The 25,976-nt window shown below is 37.4% G+C and overlaps 1 protein-coding gene across 3 annotated transcripts in view; it reads left to right on the plus strand.

Annotated features, from left to right (window-relative positions):
* The window catches only part of arhgap6 (Rho GTPase activating protein 6), a 276,724-nt gene extending 254,901 nt beyond the window's left edge, over window positions 1-21,823 (plus strand). For all 3 annotated transcript variants that reach the window (XM_062977254.1, XM_062977255.1, XM_062977256.1), the window contains exons 6-13: window positions 871-926; window positions 2,506-2,656; window positions 3,255-3,403; window positions 7,821-8,000; window positions 11,529-11,626; window positions 14,538-14,800; window positions 16,766-16,846; window positions 19,871-21,823. In XM_062977254.1, the coding sequence (XP_062833324.1) occupies window positions 871-926; window positions 2,506-2,656; window positions 3,255-3,403; window positions 7,821-8,000; window positions 11,529-11,626; window positions 14,538-14,800; window positions 16,766-16,846; window positions 19,871-20,574 (1,682 nt within the window). In that variant the 3' untranslated portion in view covers window positions 20,575-21,823. The remainder of the gene's footprint in view (window positions 1-870; window positions 927-2,505; window positions 2,657-3,254; window positions 3,404-7,820; window positions 8,001-11,528; window positions 11,627-14,537; window positions 14,801-16,765; window positions 16,847-19,870) is intronic.
* Window positions 21,824-25,976: the final 4,153 nt, after the last annotated feature.

Consider the following 25,976-nt stretch of genomic DNA (forward strand, 5'->3'; position numbering starts at 1 on the left):
CTACTGAGGATGCTCTTTGAGGATTGAGTAGAAGGTTGATGGGCAGTGAGCCCCCTTTAAACTCTATGAAAATATGCCAAATTCTGGGATACATGTATATTCAGACTTTTACCATACTCTGTTCTTCTCGGGAAGCAAAGGAACACATTGAATACTTCTAAGTCCCTTCTACACTGCTATATAATCCAGATTATCAAAGCAGATAATCCACTGCCATACAATCCAGTTCAAATTGGATAATCTAGATTTTATATGGCGGTGTAGAAGGGGCTTAGGTTAATCTTCATCCAAGATCATTCTCTTTCAGTACAAAAGGCAACTTAACAATACTTTTGACCATTTCAATGAGCTGATGCTGAAGCATCTTTTTAGTAAATGAGATGGGTGGGTTATAACCCAGATCTATCTTAGACTTCGCTCTAGTGCAGTGGTTCTCAACCTGTGGGTCCCTAGATGTTTTGGCCTTCAACTCCCAGAAATCCTAACAGCTGGTAAACTTGCTAGGATTTCTGGGAGTTGTAGGCCAAAACACGTAGGGACCCACAGGTTGATAATCACTGCTCTAGTGTCATCCTTGGACAGCTATCATAGAGTTACTCAAAATTTGTTGAATAGCAAGGATACTTCTTGAAGAGGAAACGTAATCAGTTCTAACTTTTTCTGAGTGAGTTTAGGTATAATTCTGTTGACCTATGGAAATTATACTCTTGGAGTCAGGAGTGAAATAGACGATAATAAGTTATGTTATAATTTTGAGCTGCTTGGCAGCAAAACAAATACATAAAAGTATCGAAGTATCATAATTGTCTTAATAATATAAGTGTTTCTTTTAAGCTTCAAATAATCAGTGGTTTGCTTCTTCTTTTCTAGGTCTCCAAACAGTAGGTATATTCCGAGTTGGGAGCTCAAAAAAGAGAGTAAGACAGGCAAGTCTTTCACATAAATGCACCTTTTTTGTATCTCATCTATGATATCCTAGGAATTAGTATTAGGAAGCTTTGTTTTATATAGCATTTAACTGGATTAATCAAACAAAAGATCTAGGACAGGATTGAGCACCACAGATTGGACCAGCTACAAGCATTTTTCAACACTATATTGGGATTGAGTAGTACAACTTCCAGAGGACTGTACTATCCTTTGTCTAAATCTATGAGAAGAGTATGACTTGCAAAGCTTTTCATTTTTTAAATTTTACAATGAAAAAAGGTTTTTTTCCCAAAAAAAAAAAAAGCATGCATTCTGAAAGTGTCATCATGAGCTATGTTCTTTCTTTATATATATTTTCCAGTTATTTTTGTAGTAAAAAGTAGTGTTTCTTTCTGAAGTTGCATTCCAATTGCCATCTGGCAATTGCTGATTCCAGATACTATCAATCTTGTAAAACACCTCTTGGTCATTATGGGTGGTATTGTTAGAGATATACCTAAATTATTTTTCCTTTTCTTTCCAACACCAGCTTATTTTCTTTTTACTTTAGCTAAATTTTATTTTCATACTTTTGAGTGTCTCCTTCCACAAACTAGGCCTATCTTTTTTTCTATTTTCCTGAAGCATGAAATACAATGATTTCCAGAGAGATGTGCTGCAAAGAAAATTATGCATATTTTTAAGGGGAGAGGGGAAATGAGATTCTGAAAAGGATCTTCGTCATTCAGTTTCACAAAGTTAAAAACATGGGAAACTTTCAATTGCAAATTCACTTAGTCCATGAATCTTGCAACAAGAGGATTCATTAGTTGTATCAAGCCTTAAGTTCATGTATTACCCTTCTCTTCTCTGCAAAAAGAGGAAATCAAAAACTTCCACTTCCAATTTTAATTACGTTAAAGATTATAATTAAGTAAAAGCATGCAGTTTGCTTTAACTGTAATTAAATGAACCACTGTATGGCAGATTCCTAAACTTGTGAGTATAAATTAGTTTCCTTAATATTATGTTTGCATCACTGCAGCATTTCACATGTGATATTACTTGTAATAATTCTACATTGCAAACATTAATATTATTTAATACTTTATAATACTACCAGTGCATTTTTCAGTACTTAACTACAGGAAAGGAGATTCCATTGAACTTTAGGAAGAATTTCTTCATTGTGAGAGCTGTTCAGCAGTGGAACTCTCTGCCCTGGAGTGTGGTGGAGGCTCCTTCTCTGGAGGCTTTTAAGCAGATCCTGGATGGCCATCTGTCAGGGGTGCTTTGAATGTGATTTCCTGCTTCTTGGCAGGGGGTTGGACTGGATGGCCCATGAGGTCTCTTCCAAATCTATTATTCTATGATTGTATGATTAACACAAATGCCCATTCATCTTCAAATAATACAGAAGTAATGCATCCATGTCACAATCATACAATATTATCTTAGATGTCAGATTTGACAGATTCTAGTGAATGTCCAAACTTATAATTTTACACATCAGCCTTTTTTGTGTCATGTTCAAATTGTATAATATACATATTTTAATGTGGGATTTCTCCCCCCCCCCCAAATTAATTTCCATAGTTACGTGAGGAATTTGATCGTGGTGTAGATGTGGTGTTGGATGAAGAACATAGCATTCATGATGTGGCTGCTTTACTAAAGGAATTCCTTCGTGACATGCCTGACCCACTCCTGACTCGAGAGCTTTATACTCCTTTTATCAACACTCTCTGTAAGCAGTGCAATTTTATTGTTGCCTGATTCATTAAATTAACACACATGGCCCCATGTAAGCCACCCCGAGTGCCTTCGGGGAGATAGAGGCAGGGTACAAAAATAAAGTATTATTATTATTATTATTATTATTATTATTATTTTGTTCCATTTTTTCAGTCATTAGCTATCACAAAAATGCCATTGAAAAAGGATAGTTGCAAAGATGTCATTCGTAGTAGTTTTTTTTCTCAAACACTTTTAAATCAACTGAAAATGTTGAACTGATGTTAACCATGGATGAAATTCTAGAATGTCTAGAATACTGAGTTTAAGACCAGCATAAACATTTGCTCTGTAGTTATATAGTTGCAGTTTGATGATGTTGCATAGCAGTATTTGATCATTGAGCAGGACTTCTTTGGGCCAAGATTCCTTGATACCGTTGTCATAAGTTTAAGCTGACTTGAGGGCAGATACCACCACCACAGTTTGATGTTTAATCCTTGGAATATTAAATAATAAAATATCCACTATTTGTTAATTGATAGCAGTGAATGCACTTGTGAACCTCACTATAAATGTACACCTTAGAATACCTTTTTCCTCTTTTTTAGTATTAGAGCCTCATGAACAACTAAGCACGTTGCAACTTCTTATTTTTCTTCTCCCTCCCTGCAACTGTGACACTTTGCATCGACTCTTGCAGTTCCTCGCCACTGTAGCTAGCCATGCAGAAGACCGAATAGACGAAGACAGCCAAGAAGTAAGTTCATTTTTTTCCTGTATGTACCATGGTGAGAGAAAAAGCAAAATGAAAAACTGCAATGTGAATGTTTTGGCTGAATGTCCTAATGTAGAGTTTAGCGTATTGTATCATTAGAGGAGATCTTTAAAGCTGCTGGATAGAAGAACCCATCTATTTTCATCAAGCAAATAGACAAGTTCAATCAACTTTTGGTAGATCTACTTTATAAACAGTAATGCAAGAAGGAAGCAGTCATTCCCACCTGTGAGGTAGAATTTGGGAATGCTCCATTTATGTGGATTCCTCCTTCTACTAGACCAGTGGTTCCTAGCCTTTTTTTGACCAGGGACCATCTAGAGCGGGTGTGGTCTATCCAGTGCAATTTTCTGAATCACCACCCCAAATAACCCCAGGAACAGGCCTAAAAACAGAGACACTGTTTCCAGGCACCACATGGAATGACTCTACTCAGGGGGAGGGAGGGGGAGGAGAAGCAGCAGTCAGCAGTCTTGTTGTCATGCCTTTAGTGTGTAGTCAGCCTCTCTCCTCCCAACATCCCCATTGCCTTGGCACTATAAGAGAGTTTCACGAGACCAGTTATTCTCATTCAATGGCATAGTAACGGTGAGGCTGCAGACCATATCTTAGTTCTTGGGGACCACTGGTTGGGAATCACTGCACTAGTCATTGACACATACTGTGAAAGATCATTCTAGGAAGGCCAAAGGGGCAATCCATGCCCACACAGGAGTTGTAAAAATAAATAAATAAATAAATAAATAAATGGTAATTTATTGGTAATTTAATGGTAATTATGCATATTTAGATATAAATGGATTTGAAATGTTTCTAAATTAAGTTGCTGTGAGTTTTTTGGGCTGTAGGACTATGTTCTAGTAGCATTCTCCCTTGACATTTTGCCTGCATCTGTGGCTGGCATGTTCTGAGGTTCTTTTAGCAGTGAAGCAAGTGGAGTATATATATATCTGTGGATATATAGTTTCACTTGCCAACAGTACTTCTGAAGATGCCAACCATAGATGCAGGCAAAACATCAGGAGAAAATGCTACTGGTACATGGCCATACAGCACAAAAAACTCACAGCAACCCAGTGATTCTGGCCATGAAAGCCTTCGACAATACATTGTCTCGAAATTAGTTTTGATTCAATAATAAAATTATCAGGTCTTGAATGTTCATGTATTCAGTATTTTTGGAAACTTTGTAAAGTATAGCCTTAAATGGCAGTCATTATTTCCCTAGGAGTATTTGAATATGTATTTATATATGTATATGCTTGCATTAGGTTTTGTATTTTTCAAAGCACACTTTCCAGTGCCTGGTTGCATTTTAGTAGGAAAATTGAATGGATGGGATGTTGATCCTAAAACAAACAAACTACATCAGTGGTTCTTGACCTTTGGATCTCCAGGTGTTCTGGGCTTCAGCTCTCACAATTCTAAACTTCTGTGAGTTTAAGTCAAAAACACCTGGAAAACCAAAGGTTGAGCACCACTGAACTGCATGATTGTCTCAAAATCAGCTACCAAATGTCACTGTTATATTAGTACTGTTCTTTCTCCATCATGTGTATTATGTGTGTTGTAGAGATCTTGAAATACATGGACCATTCACACTTATGGATACACCAGCAATCATGGCTTAATCGGCCTTCACCATATGCAAATAATGAGGAGCACAATGGGCCTCCACTTAGTACATTTATGTAGTGGGCAGCTCTGTTGACCTCTGCCACACGTAAAATCATTTGCCTTTAAGGCTTCTCTTGCTGTTGAGCCAACTCTGTCCTCCTGCCTCATCCATCTGAAAGGCAGCAAACTGAACCTTCTAAAAGAGAAAGCACTTACCATACAGACCTTAAAGGATTTTGAAAAAATCCAAGACTTTTGTCCAAAAAACAAGGTTGGTTTGGTCTGCCCTTATTTCCCATTAATATTGCCCAAGGAATGTTCACTGCTGCTCATAAATAGGTTGACAGCGAGGAAAGGCATGCCCTTTAAAATGGTTTAGGTTTCTATATTCCTTATCTGGAAATCATCTATCACAGGCCTGGGTTACCCAGACATGATGGAGTTCATCTATCTGATTTGGGGAGTGAGACTTTTTTGGTGGTTTGCAAGAGAGAATAAAACTTATCTTGGTAGGTTTGGCAGATGCTTGTAACTGATGTTAATGAGAGATAGGAGTCAGTGACCACCTTCTGAAACCTTTTATGAAGAATGAGAATTTGGAACTATTCCTAATATATCATGCGATCTTTGGATTGGGGGAAAACTGTCCTCAGGGCTTTCCTATGGATTTTTTTCCTTCACCAGGGGCCCAGTGGCTTGTGGACTTACACCCTTTGGTCAGATATTCAGTTTGTAGCTGGTCTAGGAGCAGCCCTGAGTTTCAGGGCGGCCCAGTGACGGCACTGTAAAAGCCCAGGATCATGCTGTATTATTCATAGCCTAAGAGTTCATCAACATTGCAGGATTACTGCATTTTGATACCAGTTCAACTGCCATGCAGCAATGTCATTCAATCTTGGGATTCATAGTTCTGCCTTCTCTGCCAAGGAGTCCTGGTGCCAAGCTACTAATCTTTTGTTGCCCTCTTAAATTGCATTGAATAGCCTTCCAGCTTCAAAGTCTGGCTGCTTCCTACTGAGGGGAATCCTATGTGGGCCACCTTGAATAGCACTCAGTAACCTTACAACATCACAGCCTGGCTGCTTCCTACCTAGGGGAATCCTTTGTTGGCCAACTTGAATACCATTGAATAGCCTTGTAGCTTCAAAGCCTGGCTGCTTTGAGGCTGCAAGGCTATTCACTGCTATTCCACCTAGCCAACAAAGAATTCCCATAAGCCATAGCAATGCGTAGCAGGGCACAGCTAGTTAAATAAATAAATAAATAACTCTTATTCATAACTCTAAATTTAGAGTACTGTATTTATCTTCTTTCACAATAATTATCTAGTCAGGATTCTTTCCTTATCAATAAATATGAATGCAGATTTTCTATTATTTTAATCAACAGTTTTGTGATTAGGTTAGTCATTAAATTAGCTACTGGCAAAATTTCTTACCTCTTTAAAATTGCATGGTGCTTCTTTTGTGATGTTGCACCTGCTGAGAAGTTTTCATTTCAGAACTTTTATTTTTCCATCAATCACTAATATAGAAGTAGAAACTCACCACATGAAATGGTATTTATACTGCATAACGTGGACATTGCAAAACAACTGTAAAGAGCGCCTTTTCAGCACCCTTTGTAAGATAAGTGTAATGGGTGAATCAACTCGTAAATTGCTTCATATTCTAAAATACCATGGTTGTGTTGATGATCCTCAGTTTTCATTGTTTGATGGATATGGCTACACTGATGACAAGCTAAGACTGAAAAATGAAATTGTGTTGACAGACTTAGAACAAATTAGGAATGTACACTTTTATGGCAGACTATTCAAGATCCTGAAACAATGCAAATTCCTAATGTGGTTAAGAAAAGAAATGTAGCCTAAACAAAGTACTCGGAAGTAGACTTGTACTCGGTTACTGTTTCATCCGTTTCATTCATGTTTTCATACTGTTTTGTTTATTCGGAATGGACGAAACTGTACACCCCCCTCTGGTTCAGAAACACCAGTGAAACGAATGAAAAGTGGGAATGGTAACTGTTTGTCATCTGATTTTCATGCCTGCCAGGGCATTTCTCTCTTCTCCCCCCTTTAACTGTGTAAAGCAAAGGAGGAAAAAAACCTTACTATAACTCCATCTGCATGTGCGGACACAGCACATCTTCAAGGTCTGGTGCGCGCACGCGTTTTGGGCCTGTTCACCACTCTCCTTGGAAAAAGACTGCATCTGGCGAGCAGGCCTACCAGCAGGCCCTGAAGCAGAGCGCCAAAATAGTGCATCTTACTGGGCGCTCCACTTCAGACCCTGGAGATGCGCTTGGCATTTGGTTTGAAGCGAAGCATCGAGTAAGATATGCTATTTTGGTGCTCCACTTCAGGACCTGCTGACAGGCCTGCTCATCAGATGTAGTCTTTTTCCAAGGAGAATGCGTCTGGTCAGCAGGCCCAAAACGTGTGCATGTCCCAGACCCTGAAGATGCACCGCGTCCACACACGCTGATGTTACAGTACAGTTTTTTTCCTTTGCTTTACACAGTTAAGGGGGAAGAGAGAAGCACCGGTGCTTCCCAGGGCCTGCAGCCCTGGCAGGCACAAAAATATTTGTTTTGTTTCAGACCTTTTTCGAAACTCTATTTGCATAGGCACCCATTTTTGGAAGTGGCATCCAAAAATGAAACTGGGGCCATACAAATGGAACATACAGAAACAGATAGCAATTCCATACAAATGCACAACACTACTAGGTAGCTACTTCAAGAGTAAAGAACACATTTTTGCTGTTTTCTCCCATAGATTCTTGGTAACAAAATGACATCACTCAACTTAGCTACTATATTTGGACCTAATCTGTTGCATAAACAGAAGACAACAGACAAAGAATTCACAGTTCAAAGTACAGCACGTGCTGAAGAAAGTAATGCAATTATTACTGTGGTGCAGAAGATGGTTGAAAACTATGAAATGCTTTTCATGGTAAGTGAAGACTTTCTTAGTTTGCATTGATACAGATTCTGCATGTAAAGGGGACCTGTAAGAACAAGAGCTTTCTCATCTAGGAAAAAAAGAATAGAAATGTAAACTTGTACTTGACACATATTTTTTCAAAATCATTATGGTATTAATGATTAGTAGAAAATTGTACTGAGTATACTGTACTTTAGAAATAGGAAAGTACAGTAATTTGTATGTGAGTCACAGTGTATAACACAAAGTGAAGTGGCAACTAAAGAGTTGTTAAAAATGAGTAAAGCAACTGTTGAAGCCTTCCCACACTGACAGTTTTCTGTGCAGCAAATGGAACATATGAACAACACACATCCTTCATCACAATTGTGCTTCACTGAAGCCTATCTCCTCAATGTTTACTTTTCTCAGTATTTTATGCCAGCAACAAATTTCCATGAATTAGCACAAGTACAGTTGTTGTATTTGCTGCTTGAATGTGTTTGTTTGTGTTTCATGGACATCTCTTAGACATTTTCTATTATGTGATCACATAAAAGGAATGCACATTCGTAGCATGAGCATGTGAAATTATTAGATTCCAAGAAACCTATTTCAATTAATACAAACCTTTCTTTTTCTAAAATATGAAGTCATACTGTCCAGTTATAGCTCTATGAACTCCATAAAGCTTAACCTATTACATTTTTGAACCATATAATTTCCAATAACAGGGCAGAATATTAAATATATGAAACAAGTAAACAAGTTTAAAGTGGCTCCCCAAATGTTGGAACATGGCTTCCATCAGCCTTAGGCAACATAATGAATAGTGAAATATGATGTGACTTTCAGTCTAGCAACATTTGGAGAGCCATAAATTACTGGCTGCTGGGCTTAAAGATGAATAATCTGCCTGCGGATTGTTTTGATTCTAATAGCCTTAATCTGTTTTTTCATGTCAGTTTGTATTGTTGTTTAAAATGAGTAGTACAGATTTATTTATGGTTTTTTTCATGGAGCTGTTTTGCTGATAAATATCCTGCAGCTCTAAAGGCCAAGCTAAGTGGCTTGCTGGATGCAAAGGAACAATATACCATTTCAAATGACATATTTATAATCAGAGAGCACTGTGGATGTGTGTCAGTTTGACATCAGATACGTACAATAAAAAAACTTCTCTGGAGAGATGTGTCCTGTTTGTGCCAATGTTTTCCTTCTTAGGCTACCTCTGCCCCAAATTGCTTCTTATACTTGAGAGCATATTTATATCAAGCTGTTTGAGCTTGCTTCTCCATTTACAAAAAGGACACGGTAAAGTGGTGGTCTTATTTCAGTTGCTTATCTCATTCACCAGAAATTGTTATATGCTGTGATTATATGCTGTGATTTCTGGGGTGATAGTTTAATAGAAATGGCCTTGCTGATTTTGTTGTAACAACCTCTTCATAGCTCCACATAAAATCAGCAGCAAATTGTTTTTAATGCTTTAAACGAGTAGGAAGAATCCAGAGCACTGTTTATAGTTAAGATGTTGATATATCAACTAGTTTCAAATAGAGAAACATTTGGCCAAGAGCATGGGCCCAGAGTGTACAGCTTCAATGTGGTGCTGCCAAGTTTTCTCTCTTCCAGCTGTGAATGGCTTCAGCACTGAAACTGGAGCAAGATCTGCAAAATAAAATCCAATAGAACAGAATGTGATATTTGGCCTACTGCATGGGTTTACTGTCAGGTCAAGATGATTCTATTTGTCAGGAGTAATACATAATATGGGGAGCGATTGTTTTCATTTCCTAGATGGATCAGCACCAACAATCTGCTAGTGATTTTAGCACAATAGTAAATAGTCAAATATCAATTACACTATTTTTTTTATAAAGCTGCAGCATCGCAACCTGGAAGATAGGTATGTTCAACAAGTAGTTTCCAAGATTTATATAACTAGGGCTGCATTAAACTTGTTTCACTAGAAATGTGTGATAAAATTGTGGATCATCTGTCATGGTGATCTAATCTGTGGGATGAAGTTGAGCCATACATGGTTTTAAGTGCTTAAATCTGGCTGCCGATCTTTGAACCAGTTGGAGTTTCCGGGCTGTCTTCAGGGGCAGCCCCTACTATGCTTCACATAGACCTCTGTAAACTAGAAACATTTTATATGCTTCACATAGACCTCTGTAAACTAGAAACATTTTATATGCTTCACATAGACCTCTGTAAACTAGAAACATTTTATATGCCTGCCACATTTAATATGGTATGTAGGATTCTATTATCTGGACTCTAGACCATGTCTCAACAAGAAAAAAATTTGGCTGTGAATGGTCCTGCAAATGTGTACTACTCAAGAGCGATGAAATTAATCTGTTTATTTTCTTCATTTAAATAATAGAAAGTGCATAGGGATATCTAGCCTTATGTACAGAAACCATAGATGTAATCAAAAGGATTCACTGCAGCATGAAATAATTTAAACAGATGAGTGCATAAATTCCTTCAAATACCAGGAATACATGCCATTTAACAAAGAGAAGGTGAAAGAATAATGGTCTAAGTATCACAGTCAAGTTCTGAACATTGAAGAGCACACAAGGCCATGTCTTAAACCATTCATTAGAAATTGGATAACCATTCGGAGATAACATTCCTCATCTCACACTTCCATCCTAACCTCAACCTGCACATCTTTCTAGACTTTCCAATTTTGTAAATGAAAGGAAATATGTAAATATTCCTTCAAAGCCACTTCCAAAGAGAGTTGTGAAAGCCAGATCTGGACCATATAAGAGGAAAGGAAAAGGAGAGTTGATGGCAAAGAAATAAAATAATACTACTCACAGCAAACTATATTTAAGATTATTATTAAGATTATTATTATTATTATTATTATTATTATTATTATTATTATTATTATTATTCTTGTATCAGAAGTAAAACTGAAGGTATAGTTGTAATATATTTAAAAACAAAGTTTAAAACTTGGCATTATGCTAAATGTCCTTTGACCAGTAGCTGGAGTACCTTTGGTGTTGCTATAAGAAGGTCCTCCATGCATGTGGCAGGGCTCAGACTACATTGCAGCAGGTGGTCTGTGGTTTGCTCTTCTCCGCACTCACATTTCGTGGACTCCACTTTGTAGCCCCATTTCATATGATTGGCTCGGCATTTCGTGGTGCCAGAGCACAGTCTCTTCAGCGCCTTCCAAGCCGCCCAGTCTTCTGTATGCCCAGGAGGGAGTTTCTCATTCGATCTCAGCCACTGATTGCAGTTCCGGGTCCTAACCTGCCACTTCTGGACTCTCGCTTGCTGAGGTGTTCCTGCGAGTATCTCTGTAGATCTTAGAAAACTGTTTCTTGATTTAAGACGTTGGTGTGCTGGCTGCCAGAAGCGACTTGCAGCATTTATGTGTACATGCTATGGAAATAGCAATTTACAGTTAGTGATCTGCTATTCTTAGGTGTTTTGTCTTACTTTAATGACAATTTACCTTGGTCTAAACAATGCAGTGCTGCATGTTTATGTACTTACCTCTCTAATTTTTTCATTCACATATAGGTCCCCGCTGACCTTCAAAATGAAGTTCTTATTAGTCTGCTTGAGACTGACCCTGATGTTGTTGACTATTTGCTGAGGAGGAAAGCATCTCAGTCATCGTGAGTAACTTGTTTCCTTTAATTACAAATGGGTATTTTATTTCCTGGGATTATTCGAAAGCTTCTAGTCTCAAAATCTTGTTAGCAAAGATTTAAAAGAAAAATAATAAGCTGTGAATTACTATGATGTCAAACCTACTACAGTAGAGTCTCACTTATCCAATGTTCTGGATTATCCAATGCATTTTTGTAGTCAATGTTTTCAATATATCATGATATTTTGGTGCTAAATTCGTAAATACAGTAATTACTACATAGCATTACTGTGTATTGAACTACTTTTTCTGTCAAATTTGTTGTATAACATGATGTTTTGGTGCTTAATTTGTAAAATCATAACCTAATTTGATGTTTAATAGGCTTTTCCTTAATCTCTCCTTATTATCCAACATATTCACTTATCCAAGCTTCTGCCGGCCCGTTTAGCTTGGATAATTGAGACTCTGCTGTATTTCTTTTATAAGAGAGGTGACTATTTATAGTCTTTATTGTTGCAATTGTTTGTGTTGCTGATACAATTACAAAACAAAAATGATTTTCTAATACATTAATTGTGCAATTTAAAACCCACAGGTTGCTTGGCATATTGAGTGGTATGGATTCGTGAAAAGCAGGTGTATTGCAGCTGGTTCTCTCTACATTAATGTTAAATGGAATTCTGATTTAATGTATTATATAACGATTAATCAACCATTCTCTAAAAGTATGGAAATCCCAGTTTAGACATACATATTTCCTAATTTGGAGCCCCGGTGGCAAAGTGCGTTAAAGTGCTGAGCTGAGCTGCTGAACTTGCAAACCGAAAGGTCCCAGGTTCAAACCCCGGGAGCGGCATGAGCGGCCGCTGTTAGCTCCAGCTCCTGCTCCTGCCAATCTAGCAGTTGTCACCAATATGAGTAGATCAATAGGTACCGCTCTGGCAGGAAGGTAACGGCACTCCATGCAGTCATGCCGGCCACATGACCTTGGAGGTGTCTACAGACAATGCAGGCTCTTCGGCTTAGAAATGGATATGAGCACCAACCCCCAGAGTCAGACATGACTGGACTTAACGGCAGGGGAAACCTTTACTTTTACTATTTCCTAATTTGCTTAATTGATAGAACAATGAAGATCGTAAACAGGAGCTGCCAAAATCTTCAAGTCAGCTGGGTTTGCTGATTGGGATCTAGCAGATTATGACATCTCCATTCCATTGAAACCAACACATACAAGAGCTGACCTGATCACAAGTCCATATTGCTTGATTCTAGTGGGTTCCAATGATGCAAATATTAAAGTTTCAGTAATACTGCCAAGTATATTAAATGAATGTAAGTGCTTGAGTTTGTTTTTGAATACATTCATGGGTGAACATTACATATAATCATAGATAATTTGCCTATAACTTGGCAGCTGCAGTTGACTTTCATAAGAACTTCTTTATTAATTTGGAAAATAAGTTGGTACTTTTCTTATATTTACTTGTTTTTTCAGTGTCATTTGTCCCTCAAGAAAAAAAAATTTAAACAACATGTTTCCTTAAGAAGAAATCACATTTTTTGCTAGCATGTTTTCAGCAGCAACCATTAAGCTATGGGAAGGAGTTGAGCTAGAAGATTAGAGGGGCATTTGTTCAGCATGCAGGAAATGTTATTCTCTTTAGACATGGCCTGTTTCTATTCCAGTTTGAATAGAATAGGCTACAAATTGTTTGGGTTGTGCCTTTCCCCAGATGAGAAGTTGGAACCAAAAATAAGTGAGATAAAAATCTAGTTACCAACTCAGTAAACCACTAAAATGTATACCCACTTTTATACTCTTGGAATTATACTGACGATACTTGATGGTGGATTTAAAATGTAGATCAATTCAATGAAAAAGATTGAAACTCTGCAGTGTGAATTGAGCACATGCATGCCAGTGGAAGTCACTCGTTCCATAGAGAAGTGTGTAAGAACTGCTCAATACCTCTTTCTCATGATGATTGCCCTGAGACAATATATAAAGGATATGAAATGTGTGTTGGGAGTGCTGTTTGCCCTTTATATTGGAAGCATTATGAATGTAGTCTTTGTTGTTACTTTTAGCTAATAGCCTCAACATTTCTCTTTTTTGTCTTGATGGGAATACAAAAGAAAGCTTGCCTGATTTAATACAGCTCTGTTAGGATGAAAACATACAGCCATACTGGGCATTGCTATGACGCTGCTTGCTGCTGTAGCTTACTGTGATGACTGTTTAGTTCTGGATTTTCCTTACCCCTGGACTTACAAGGATGAGAAGCTGACTCTCCAGCAGGACAGTAACATAAAGTCAAGCTATCATTTAAACTTAAAATCAAAATTCTTGCTGTGAAAGCTTTCTTGTTAAATCTTATATAAAGCAGCAGTGGCCTGTTTTAAGTTCTTTGGAATTTTCATTTGAGAAGATCTAGAAGGTCACAAATCTTATTAAGGTAAGGTACTTTAAGAAGTTTGCAAGGTGTTTGTAGAGTGTTCTTCCATCCCACCCTCAACATTTCTTGTGTTACCTTGCTTTATTATTCATATATTTCTTTTCTAGTAATTTACCAGACTGTGTATATGGAACATACACAAACCTGGAGTATGCCCTTATAGAAAAATCATTTTAAACACATTAACAAAAATAATCTCATGGTAAAGAAAACAATCTATGTAACACAAGAAGTTAGCTCTGTCTTCAGTTCATTTTATGAAAGCACTTTCATTGCAATATGTATTGATTTGTGGTTGTTGTCTTCAATATATTGTGGTAGTGAGTTTTTACTTATGTATTGTGAAAAACGTTCACATCATTGTTTGTTATAAAAATGCACTCCTTCCAGCATCCATGATTGTATCTTGTCCAAATGTTGTTGACATGCACAGCTTTTAAGAGGCTGAACTTTATTACTGTATGCTTTTATCAGAAGCCCAGAAGCGCTCCAGTCGGAAGGTTCTTTCTCCATGGAAGGCAGACATTCGTCCATAGATTCAAATAGAGCCTCAAGTGGCGACATCTCACCTTATGACAACAATTCCCCAGTGCTCTCTGAACGGTCTCTTTTGGCAATGCAAGAAGACATGTCTCACAGTTCTGAGAAGTTGTTTAAAGTACCAGAACAATGCACGTTGATTAGCAATTTTCAACCAAAATCAAGAGAAAATTCCCTTGGATCATGGCTTGGGAAAGGTATGATGAGTATGCACAGTGGCATTGCCCTGGTTTTTTTTTAACTCTACAGAGTAGCATTCTAACTTTTCCATAGAAAATTTTCCATTTCTAAAATGGTCATTTTATTCCATTTTGTAAGAGGGGAATTTCTTCAAAGTATCCTGGCATCTGATTATGAGAACTACCCTGTTAGGACTAAATTATGAAATTAATATAGTTCCAGTGATCCAGGGACAAAACCACAAATTTTGCACATATCCAGACCTGAGGCACCCATTGCACATTTCAATAACAGGCATTTGTCCAATAGCCTAACTATTACTAGTATTATTGGGTGTGGTAATTTTCATAAGAACAGCATGTTAGGTAGCTGTTTATATGCAACCGTATAAGTAGTTGAAGCAGTTACACACTGCTTACTATTTCTGTCATTTGGACATTCTTTTATACTATCTCAGGCTCTTCCTGTCTATTTACCTGTTAGGAATAATAGCTACTGGTCTTCTGTTCAACTAAAAAGAGTAATGTTTTAGTGGTATTTTTTTATTAGCCAACTAGACCAGACATGTAATCATTTATGTGTTCAATATCACACATCATCCAATTGAAAATTAAATTTTACTGGCCTTTTAAAGTGCCATCAATCAGATAGACATTTTAATGATATATCATTATTCTGACTACCGGTCTTCGGATGATCACATCATATATGGGTCAACATGATTAAGAACTATTGTACCAATTAAGTACACTTTTTGCAGGGAGGATAGTCCAACCCCTTCAGCTAGACTCTCTTATATTTTCCATTTATTCTATTATTGATATATAGGTGGCTGAACTCCCAGAACTGGCTTCATCATATGCTCTTAACTCTGTAAAGGCAATGATCACAGAGTACACTTCTTGCCATTCTTCATTCTAATATACAAGCTTTAAGGTCTTAAATGTTGTAAAATATACACATAATATAGCATCAGTCATATAACACCTTTACAAAGGTCTTCAAAGAGCTACTACTGAGATGTTGAATATAGCAGGGATAGGAATTGTGCAGCTCTCAATATATTTTAGTTTGCAACTTTTAACAGTCCTCAGCATTCACTGTATTGACTAATGTTGTTCAGAGTAGCTATAACCACATCTGGAAAGCTGCACAATTCCCATCTATGGCACATAGATTCAGAACACTAGTATTTTATTTATTTTGTTATTTATTTATTATTTAAACTTATATTATTTAAACTCCCCTAGGGCTCGGGGCGGCTTACAAGAAAGGCTAAAATCTAACAATTTAAAAACATGTTTAAAATATCTTTTTAAAAAATCTCAAAAACACTCCCCCAGGGCTTGGAGTGACTTACAAAAACAGCTAAAATCTAAGCAATTTAGAGCATTTATATCCTGTCCTTCTCACCCCCGAGGGGCGGGGGGACTCAGGCAGCCTTACAATTAGCAATCATTAGATGCTGAACAACTTGGTTTTTAAAACAAATTACCGTTAAAACAATTGAACATTAATTTTAAAATATCCATGGAAACATACATTTAGAAGGTGCATTTTGAGTCGTGATCCAGGTCTGTCTGTTATACGTCATCAAATCGTTTTTACAATTACAATTATAACATAGTTTCATCTTGAGTCTTTACTTACTTTTAGAAATCTTGAAAAAGACAAATATTTTTCTTGAGGATGTTTAGAACAGAATTCCAGTGCTGTAAAATAGTTTTGTAAGTCTGAGAGTTTGGCCTGGAAAGGCACTGCCTGTTCACCCTGACGTTGTAAAGTTTCAAAAGCAAGTTGTGATAAAGCATGGGAATCTGCTGTTCAAAGGGAGGAACAAATAAATAAAATTATTGTGCTAGCTTGAACCCTTTGAAGATGAGGCTAAAAGGTTATTGGGATCCTGGCCATTGTCCTTATTCAGATCTCTGTTGAAGAATTCTTACCAGATAATCTCCCTCATATTCTTCCTTACCCTGTAGATGTTTCAGAAGACTATTTTGACATATGGGGAACCTGGCATTCAACGTTGAAAAGTGGTAGCAAAGATACAGACATTGCAGGTATACATTTTGTGGCACTTTAGTCATGCTTACCACTGCATGTTGCATGCTTAGCTGTTTTTTTTTAAAAAAAATAGTACATTATTTTAATTTTAGTGTCTTATGTTGCATGGAATGATAACACTGATTGCCATTCACGAGACCACCAGTCTTGTTTGCTCGTATATGATTGAATGAGGTGTCTGACAATTTTTGATATCCCTAAAGTGGGCTAACTCACAAGGGGGTTATTGTAGCAGGTTTGAGTTTAGATCACCACCAGTGAATAGGAGCTTACTAGCTCTTGTCAGAATGAACAACCCTCCTCTCCCTTCCTTCCTTCCTTCCTTCCTTCCTTAAACTGATAGTGCCCAGCTTTCTGTGATAAAAGCAAAAAGGAAAGCAAATGAGGATTTCTGATTTTTTTTATGATGGGACAGCCAGCATAAGTCCTATGTAGTCTAAGACAGAAAAAGCCTTCTTGATTTTAAGAGGGCTTGGATTTACTGCAGTCCTATCAATGTCCACTAGAGGGAAGGCAAGGAGAAGAAAAATGAAAATAAAACAGGCCACGATTTAGCTCTGTGCTCTTCTAGATAAATGTCTCAAGATATTTGTTATTGTAGTTCTTGGGATTTTTTTTAACCTTAGAACAACATTTCTCCAAACAGTGATCCAAACAATATTTCTGCCAAAGGGATTGATGGAAAAATGTCTGTTGTTTGGGTGTTTTTAGACAATTCCTTGCACCAGCTACAATATCTTATATTTACCTTTTAGTAAGTTTCTTTTAAAATCAGAGATATACAGAAAAAAGTACCATTCTTTCCTACTCCTTTTTATTCACTTACATTTTCTTACAGTTGCCATGGTGAATCATTAAAATGGCAAGTGTGCACAATAACTCTAGAAACAAGAATTAAAACAAGAAAAAAAATCTAACCTGCAAACCCCTCCTATTATTTCAAAAAAGAAAATTATTTGGAAGAGCCCTAGTGCAAATCCAAGAAATTGCTACCAGCAGCCCCTGCTGCAGAAAGAATGGAACAAATGGATCTGGAGAAGGCAACAACCAGCAAAATTCAAGGAGCTATATTTTACAACAGGGGTTCTCAAACTTTTTTCAGCCATTGAGCCCTTTTTGAAGCAAAGTTTCTCATGGAGTCCCAAGAAATTTATATTATATTATATTATATATAATGTGTGTGTATGTGTGTGTGGCATGGGCTGGGCCATGGAGAGTGTTTGTGTGAACTACTTCACACAGTGCAAAAAAATACAATAATTAAAATGAAGAGCAATTTAAACTAAAATAAATGTAACAGTATTTCAGTGGAAGACCCCTAGGGACATCCAGTCCAACCCCCTTATGTCATGCAGTAAAAACACAAAGTACCCCCAACAGGTGGACATCCAGTCTTTGTAATAATAATAATAATAATAATAATAATAATAATAATAATAATAATAGCAGATACTCCAGGGGGGTGCTACACCTGCAGAGCTCCTGACCACTTCTCACAAAGACTCAAGTGCTCCCCAGAGCACAGTTTGAGAACCACTGTTGTAAGACCTTAACACTTCTGTAAACCAATTTGGAAAATCCCTCTTTTTCTTCGCTTCCCTTCTTCCCCCTAAAAACACTGCCTCTCCTTCATGAACATGGTTTTTGGCTTTCACTCTTTCCGCCGCCTTGTCACAGTGTTATCCAAATTCTGTGTCATAAAATGCAACTTATATCGGTCGCAGTATGTCCCAAGTATCTGTTGCACCCAGATTCACAGGTTCATTTATCCATGTTTAACAAAATGTGTCATCTCAGCTACTGACATTCTGGATTAGTTAAGCCTTGTCTTTAAATCATCTCACTTATTCCAGAAGAAAATATTTGGTCATATTTTTTTCCCCTAACACCCATTAAAGTTTTGAATTATGCACCTGTAAAACAGAAAAATGTACTTGGAAAAAGCAGGGAGGAGTCCTGAATTTTCCTAGTTTCTATCTAAGCCTTCCCAGCTCTAGGAAAACACTGGGCCATTTCTACCTTTGAGTAGTTTGGTTGAGATAACCTTTGTCAGTAGCAGGTTCTAGGTGTTCTGAAAGAAAAGTGGGAGTGCAGTAATTTAATTTGTTGCTCCTGTTCTGTTTTTGCTACCAAGGAGGAGGAAAGGTGTTTCTGAGATTTTCTGCTTTGTGTGCCAAAATAACAACTTGCTTTAGGCACTTGGATCAGCCATATAGAATAGCTTGCAAACAATGGCAATGTTATATTAAAAGGCAATAGTCCTATCTCTAATCCCATCTATGCTGACCGTTTAATGCAGTTTCAAACAGGTATTTAAGAAAGTAGTTTTGCTGTACAGATAGAACCAGTTGTGAGACCCGGATAGTGATTATACAAGCCACAGAGCACTGATGTGTATTAAAGGCTTTCTTTTGCATGTTTTTGTGAGATGTGTTGTCGAAGACTTTCAAGGTCAGAGTCACAGGATTGTTGTGTGTTTTCTGGGCTGTATAGCCATGTTCCAGAAATATTCTTTAATTAATCACCTTGATTAGCATTAAATGGCCTTGCAAGCCTCATGTTCCGGCCTGGGGGAATCCTTTGTTCAGAGTTGTTAGCCGCCCCTGATTGATTCAGGTCTGGAATGCCTCTGTTTTCAGAGTGTTCCTTATTTACTGTTCGGATTTTTGAATTTTTTAATTACAACATTTACACTGGCCTCCAACAGACGAGAATTCTTTCATCCACCCTGGAACTTCCACAGGGTGGAAGTTGCTTAGTTTCTCCATATACCTCAAAACCTTTGAGGATGCCTGCTATAGATGTGGGCAAAACGTAAGGAGAGAATACTTCTGGAACATGGCCATACAGCCTGAAAAACACACAACAACCCTGTTTTTGTGAGAGTTTGTTGTCTGGCGGCAGCAGTTGGAAGCTAACTTTGAATTACATGAAATGGTCAGTTTTATTATCTATTCATAATGTAATATCCTAGCTGTAAAAACCACATACATGCCTCATTACTGATTATCATTCTGCAGGGTCCCATGGAGACATCTTTGAAAGCAGTTCGCTGCGGCCAGGGCAGTGCTCTCTTTCTCAAGGAAACCTGTCACTGCCCTCATCCCAGTGGCGGGGGAGCAACACAGAATTAGATCACGGGAGGCAAGCCATCCGAAGGAGCCAGACTGCAGCCGCCCTACCTGAATGTCGCCCACATCCCCCCCTCTCTCGGGTTTGCAGCACCCCACAAATGGAGGTCAGCAGAAGGAATTCCAGCCAGTCCAATCCAGAGCAGCATTTCTCTGCGGGAAACACAGAACACCTTACAGAACAAGACTCAGATGCAGCTTGTTTGCACAACACGGGAAAACCTTTGTACTTGAGGCAAGCTGAAGTAATGCGGAGAGATAGGCCGCCACCACCTTATCCTGACAAGGCAAAGCCAACTTGCACCTTGCAGCCTGTTGCCTCTCCAACTGAGAATCCATTGTGGAGGCTTCGGAGGCCAGATTCCCATTCAGGGACCATAGGAGCAAGAATAATGACTCAAGTGCCTGAGCAGGCAACCCTATGTGAGGAGCAACAAGAGCAAAAAGAGAGGAGGGCTTCAGCCCCAGAGAGCGAGCAGAACCATAAGCATTTATCAGAGCCAGACTGGCATGACTGGCAAAGGGATCGATGGCAAATCTGGGAAATTTTATCACCTGATAATCCAGACTCTCTCCCTGAAACACTAGTATGAGTGGGGAATTCCACTTGGAGTGCCATTGCTTTTTCACAGCCAAAGGAAGAACAAGCCTGGGGACCAAATTCCAGCTTTGTTTTATACCAAGCAGATGAGATGCCATTTGTTTGTTTTTTCAACAAAAAAACCCCCTATGTTCACTTTATAATTTTTTTTAAGTAGCACTGTAAAATTTATGAATTTGGTTCTTGCTTGTAATCGTCATAAGAAGGAAAAATGCGATAACAATTCAAGGCCTAACCACTCCGTACAATATAAGCTGCGTGTATGATAAAAACTGCAGCCTTGATGTTGCTAAGATATATTTATGTATCTGCCATTCAGATGATTGTATATTCTGCAAAAAGTCTTCTTTTTTGTACAATGGTATTTTCATATGCAAGAGAAAACAACTTTTGACTGCTTTTTTAAAGAAAAAGAATTATTTTAATCACTGCACTTAGTAATATTACCACAACATGTATTGAGGCTCTCTTTGAAGTGCACAAGCTGGTTTCTGTGCTTTTAAACTAACCTGTTTGTGGGAGACATATATTTTCACTATGAAGAACACTAATGTGGAATAGAAACATTAAAAGCCATATATTTTATAGTGAGCAAGTTAGAGGCGGAAGTGCAAATAAAAATTAAAAATTTGATGCAATATGTTAAGATTTGATGCAATATGATAAAAATATATATATTAGACTCTATTAGAAAGCAATTTCAGTTAATCCTTCAGAAGAAAGGCCGTGCCTAAAGAAAACATCAAGAAATCCCAAAGATCTTTTTGCCATTCCAGAACTAATGCAATTTTGTATACACAATATATAATATATATTTATAAATATATAATTTTAAAGCAAACTGGAATCCAAATCAGAAACTGAAATAAGTCATTTCTTATTTCTGAAATCCTGAATCAATCAGAATTAAGGGGATACCCTTGCTGTACATTGAACAAGTATTTGTAGGATCCCACATAAAAATTCCAGAAGAAATCATACCAAAAGTGTCATACTGTCTTTAAAAAAAGAATTGGTGTTTCAGTGCAAGTCATAGCTTAACTGCAAAAGTGTTTGGGGCCAGCAGATGGCAATATGTTGCTACTTCAAAGTTTTTTCCTCCCTTCACAAGGAAAAGATATGTCTATAATATTCTTATAAATACACTTGTCTTAATTTTGACGCAGTTACTTATCCAGTGACGTCTTTAAATTATATCTTGTGCCACAATGAATAAAAATCTACCAAACAAGAATACATGATTTTATACATTTCAGGTTTTTATTTCTATAATTTTTGAATTGTTGAGCATAAATAAGCCATGAGTTTACAGTAGTACATGAGAGTCAGTCAAGCTCAAAATGCCAGAGGGGGAATGTGCATGCAAGAGACATATGGAAAGGGACAACATATGTATATGCTTGCTTGCTAATTTTAGAAGAGTCCAAGACAAAATGAGATAGTTGGATTGTTTGGTTTTGACAGAAATATAGATAACAACAGTGATAACAAAAAAAAGAAATAGGGGAGCAGAGAGAGAACCAGTAGAATTTTCTCATCTCTGGATAAGAACTGTGGCATACAGCAAAGTATGTTGGAAAAACAGTCTACCCTTGCAGGTTTAAGAAACCAACAAGAACTGCTAGGTCTCAAAAGCTTTCCTTGAGAAGAAGTTAATAATTGCACCTACTCACCTATTGGACTAGGCTTATAAAATAAAAACTTAAAATTCATTTAATATGCAGATTGAGGAGGCAAGGACAAGAAGAATAAAAATTTAAATCTGAAAATGGAAGAATCTCTTAAGACTTTCTATTGTTACGTTCCATTCTTATTTTTAAAAATACAATGACAATCCAAAATCCAAGTATTTCCAATTTGATAAATACTGAGGTAAGTCTTTTTATCATTCATATTTCAATAAATTTTAATATATATTTTCCTGTGTGTGTGTGTGCATGTGTGTGCGTGCGTGCGTGCCTTCAGGTTTCTGTCTATTTTTGCCAAACCCATGAATTTCATAGCCTTTACTAAAGCAAAAAATACTCAGAGGTATTTTTACCAGTTCCTTACTCTAAAAGTAGGACTCAAAACAAGCTTTGTGTATTAGAAATGTTTTTTATCTTTCTGTTATGCTTCAAGCACTCTTAATCTACACTCTACTACAGATGCCTGAGACAGGCTTCAGGGTCCAGAAAGAAAGGACTCTACACTGAGAAACTTTGCAAAAGAATCCCTGAAGGTTTGTTCACATATACTTCAGATCACAGTGTAAAACACTGTGCGTCATTTAATATTTAATGCATGAGAAATCAGTACATTTCTTTCATTCCCAAGGAGAATCTTTGATTAAAGAGCAAGGTTTGGTTGTATCGTGAGTCACCGTCTATATATAGCAACCTTTCTCAATTTGGTGCCCTACAGATGTTTTGACGTACAAGTCCCAAAACTTGTGACCATTGACTGACTGAGTGTAACCCACCAATTGTTGACTGCAACTAATAAAGTACAAATCCATTCTGCCTTTTTAGCTTAATTGGATGGCAGTTCCGTCCTGATGGGGATATCCATTCCAACATGTGTAGTTCCACCAGTTTTCCACCTGAGGGTAATAGGAGTTGTAATAAAAGACATTGGAGGTTATCAGGTTAGAGAAGACCAGAGTAACAATGACTTACAAACTCATCAGTGAGGCTATGGTATAACACTGCCAACACACATTTTGGTACCTGAAATGTTAAACCTGTTTCTGGGTGTATTTGACTTGCTGATTCCAAAAATGGCACCACTTCCCCCTCCATTAGCTCTAGTTTTTGAGATATAGAATGTATCCCATATACCAGTTGCCCTCTGCTCACCCAGAAAACCATGATAACCATATCTAAGAAACTAGAGCTGATCAGGTTTCTCCAATGCAATCTTCAGAATCAGCAAGTCAAATTCACCCAGAAACAGGCCTAAAACTGAGACTCCAATGTTTTTGTTGGGTTGTGTAATGTGTACCCAGTCATAAATAATGTGGTTTTCTTTGGGGCCAGCAACCAACAAAGTTACTTGCCAAAGACAGTTACTGGGAAATGTTCCTCAACTGCAGTGGAATATTACTAAAAGGCAACATTATCACAGAACACTGTTGCTACTCAAATTAGAGTAGCAAAGCCTATTGAAATGGGCATGGCAATTCTGAGGTGAATTATGAGTACAGATCTCCTTTTCAAAAGACAGACTTTTCCAAAGACAGCTCATCACAGAGGGTGTAGAATCCAACAACCATGTGATAGCAGCCTTAATACTTTTAATTTGGTGTTCTTTAGGCTAAATGTTAATATATGGAATGTGTTAGCAAAATCTCTGCCATCTACACATTTAAGGCTATGTTTTTGTTGGGTTTTTTTCTCATGGGATCAATTTTTGATGGCAGAGTCATGATTTCACTCTATGATGTTTCTAAGCTTTTTTTGCCCAAACCATTATGTGAAATATCATCAGTTTAAAAGTGTTTTGCATGCAGTTGTTTTGCAGTCAGCAGGATGTGAAGAATATAGTCTTTATGTTCAACTTTAAAATGCTGTAAGTGCATGGGAAATGGTTGAGTACACAGCATAGTTGTCATCTAGCCAATAGATCTCATCTACTGAATGGCTTGTGGTTAGCTATAATGGGAAATAATATTTCTTAAAAGGAAGTGCCATTGGAGTGAAAACACTCTATATGATGTCTAGTGTGTGTAATTCTGGACTGACTGGCCATGTGACCACTAGGAGGCCATCTAAGCTCATGATACTATTATAAATGCCAATTCAAACAAATTTCTGGGTTTTCAAGACTAGGAATAAGTGTTTCAATGAATTAGGATGAAATGAAATGCCACATCAAGAGTATAGACGAGAGTTGCATCTTTAGATAGTTACAAGAACGGGAGAAAGTCTTAGGGGTGTTACTATTGGAGCAGGGCGAGAATGAGGGCATTGACTTCGCAAATAAAAATCTCCCCCCCCCAAAAAAAATTCCAGCATATTTTCTACCTGCACATATTTCCCTTATTAAACTGATCTTAAACAATTTTAAACTGGGAAGGACAAGGTAATGGAAGATTCTCTCTGCTAGTTTACTTTGGGCAAGGTAGCAGATGGGAAAAAAGGTTGGGCTTCCCTCCCTTTTATAGTCCTTAGTCGTTCCCAACAGGTTTCAATGTAAGGGAAAGGTTTGATGTTAAGGGGCATTGGAAAGGATTAAGGGGGGAAGTGGTGAATAGAAGGTCCAAGGCTATTCCTGGTACATCTTCAACATCCGCTGTTTTGTACAAACAGCACCCAGTATACATATAGTGGGCTAGGGAATTTAGAGAAAGTATACTCCAAATAATAACACTTACATGCTCTAGTTGAGGGACCTTCATTGGAGGCAAAGCTGACAACTGGTCGGCAAGTCCTATGCTATTTTATCCTAACAATCTTCTGTTAATTAGAAACATTAAATCACACATTCAATTTGCTACATAACAGTGGATCCAAACAGCATGTGGTAATGTTCCATATTCTTCTCAATGGTCTCTGTTCCAGTTATTTTAGAATAATGGTCTTAGAGAAAATATTGTTGAGTGGAGCATGTTTGTTAGGAAAATGGTGATGCATTTTGTAGTTTATCTTACAAATTACAACAGTGGTTCTTAGCCTTTGGCCCTCCAGATATTTTGGACCAAATAATCCAAAAGCTCTGGTCTGAATGCCCAAGGCTGAGGGATTTCAGGAGCCGAATTCCAAAATATCTGAAGAAGCAAAGATTGAGAACCACACAGTGACACTAAAAATAAGTTTAATGTTTACTGATATATCTGATGGCAGTTTTGATTCCAATGACTTTTTTTTTATTTAAGCCATGGTTTGCTTTTGATTTTGAAAAAAATTATCGAAAGGTAAATCTCTAACAATGAAAAGTCTTAGGTTAGCCCTGGCAGTGAAATCATTTCAAGTTTCTGCAAACATGCAAAATGAGATTTTAGTGGGCTTGGAACTTGAATTGAAGCATTATGAAAAACAGAAATATATCCTTCCTAATGAATAGCATCGTTTTCACCCTAGTAGCTTCCTTACACTATCACTTGGCTTGTGGCATCTTAACACTTCACTGCAAGTCTGTTTCCATAGACCAAACGTTCAAAATGAATGAAATGAAATGTTCAAAAGGAAACTGTGTTTCTTTCTTAGGTTTCATGAAATGAGGAACAGACCATACAGAAAGTATCTACAGCAATTTAAAATAAATGTGCAGCTTCAAGAGGAATGTTGGTTATGTAGTCTTATTTCTCAAGAAGGAAAAAAAAACCAAATTGTTTTTTAAAAGTCACATAGAAACAAATCTTCAGAAAAGCATCTGAGACTTGATGCTGTGAACCAAAATAACTCATTGAATCGT

This window comes from Anolis carolinensis, chromosome 3 (assembly GCF_035594765.1).
Source record: "Anolis carolinensis isolate JA03-04 chromosome 3, rAnoCar3.1.pri, whole genome shotgun sequence".
Lineage (NCBI taxonomy): Eukaryota > Metazoa > Chordata > Lepidosauria > Squamata > Dactyloidae > Anolis > Anolis carolinensis.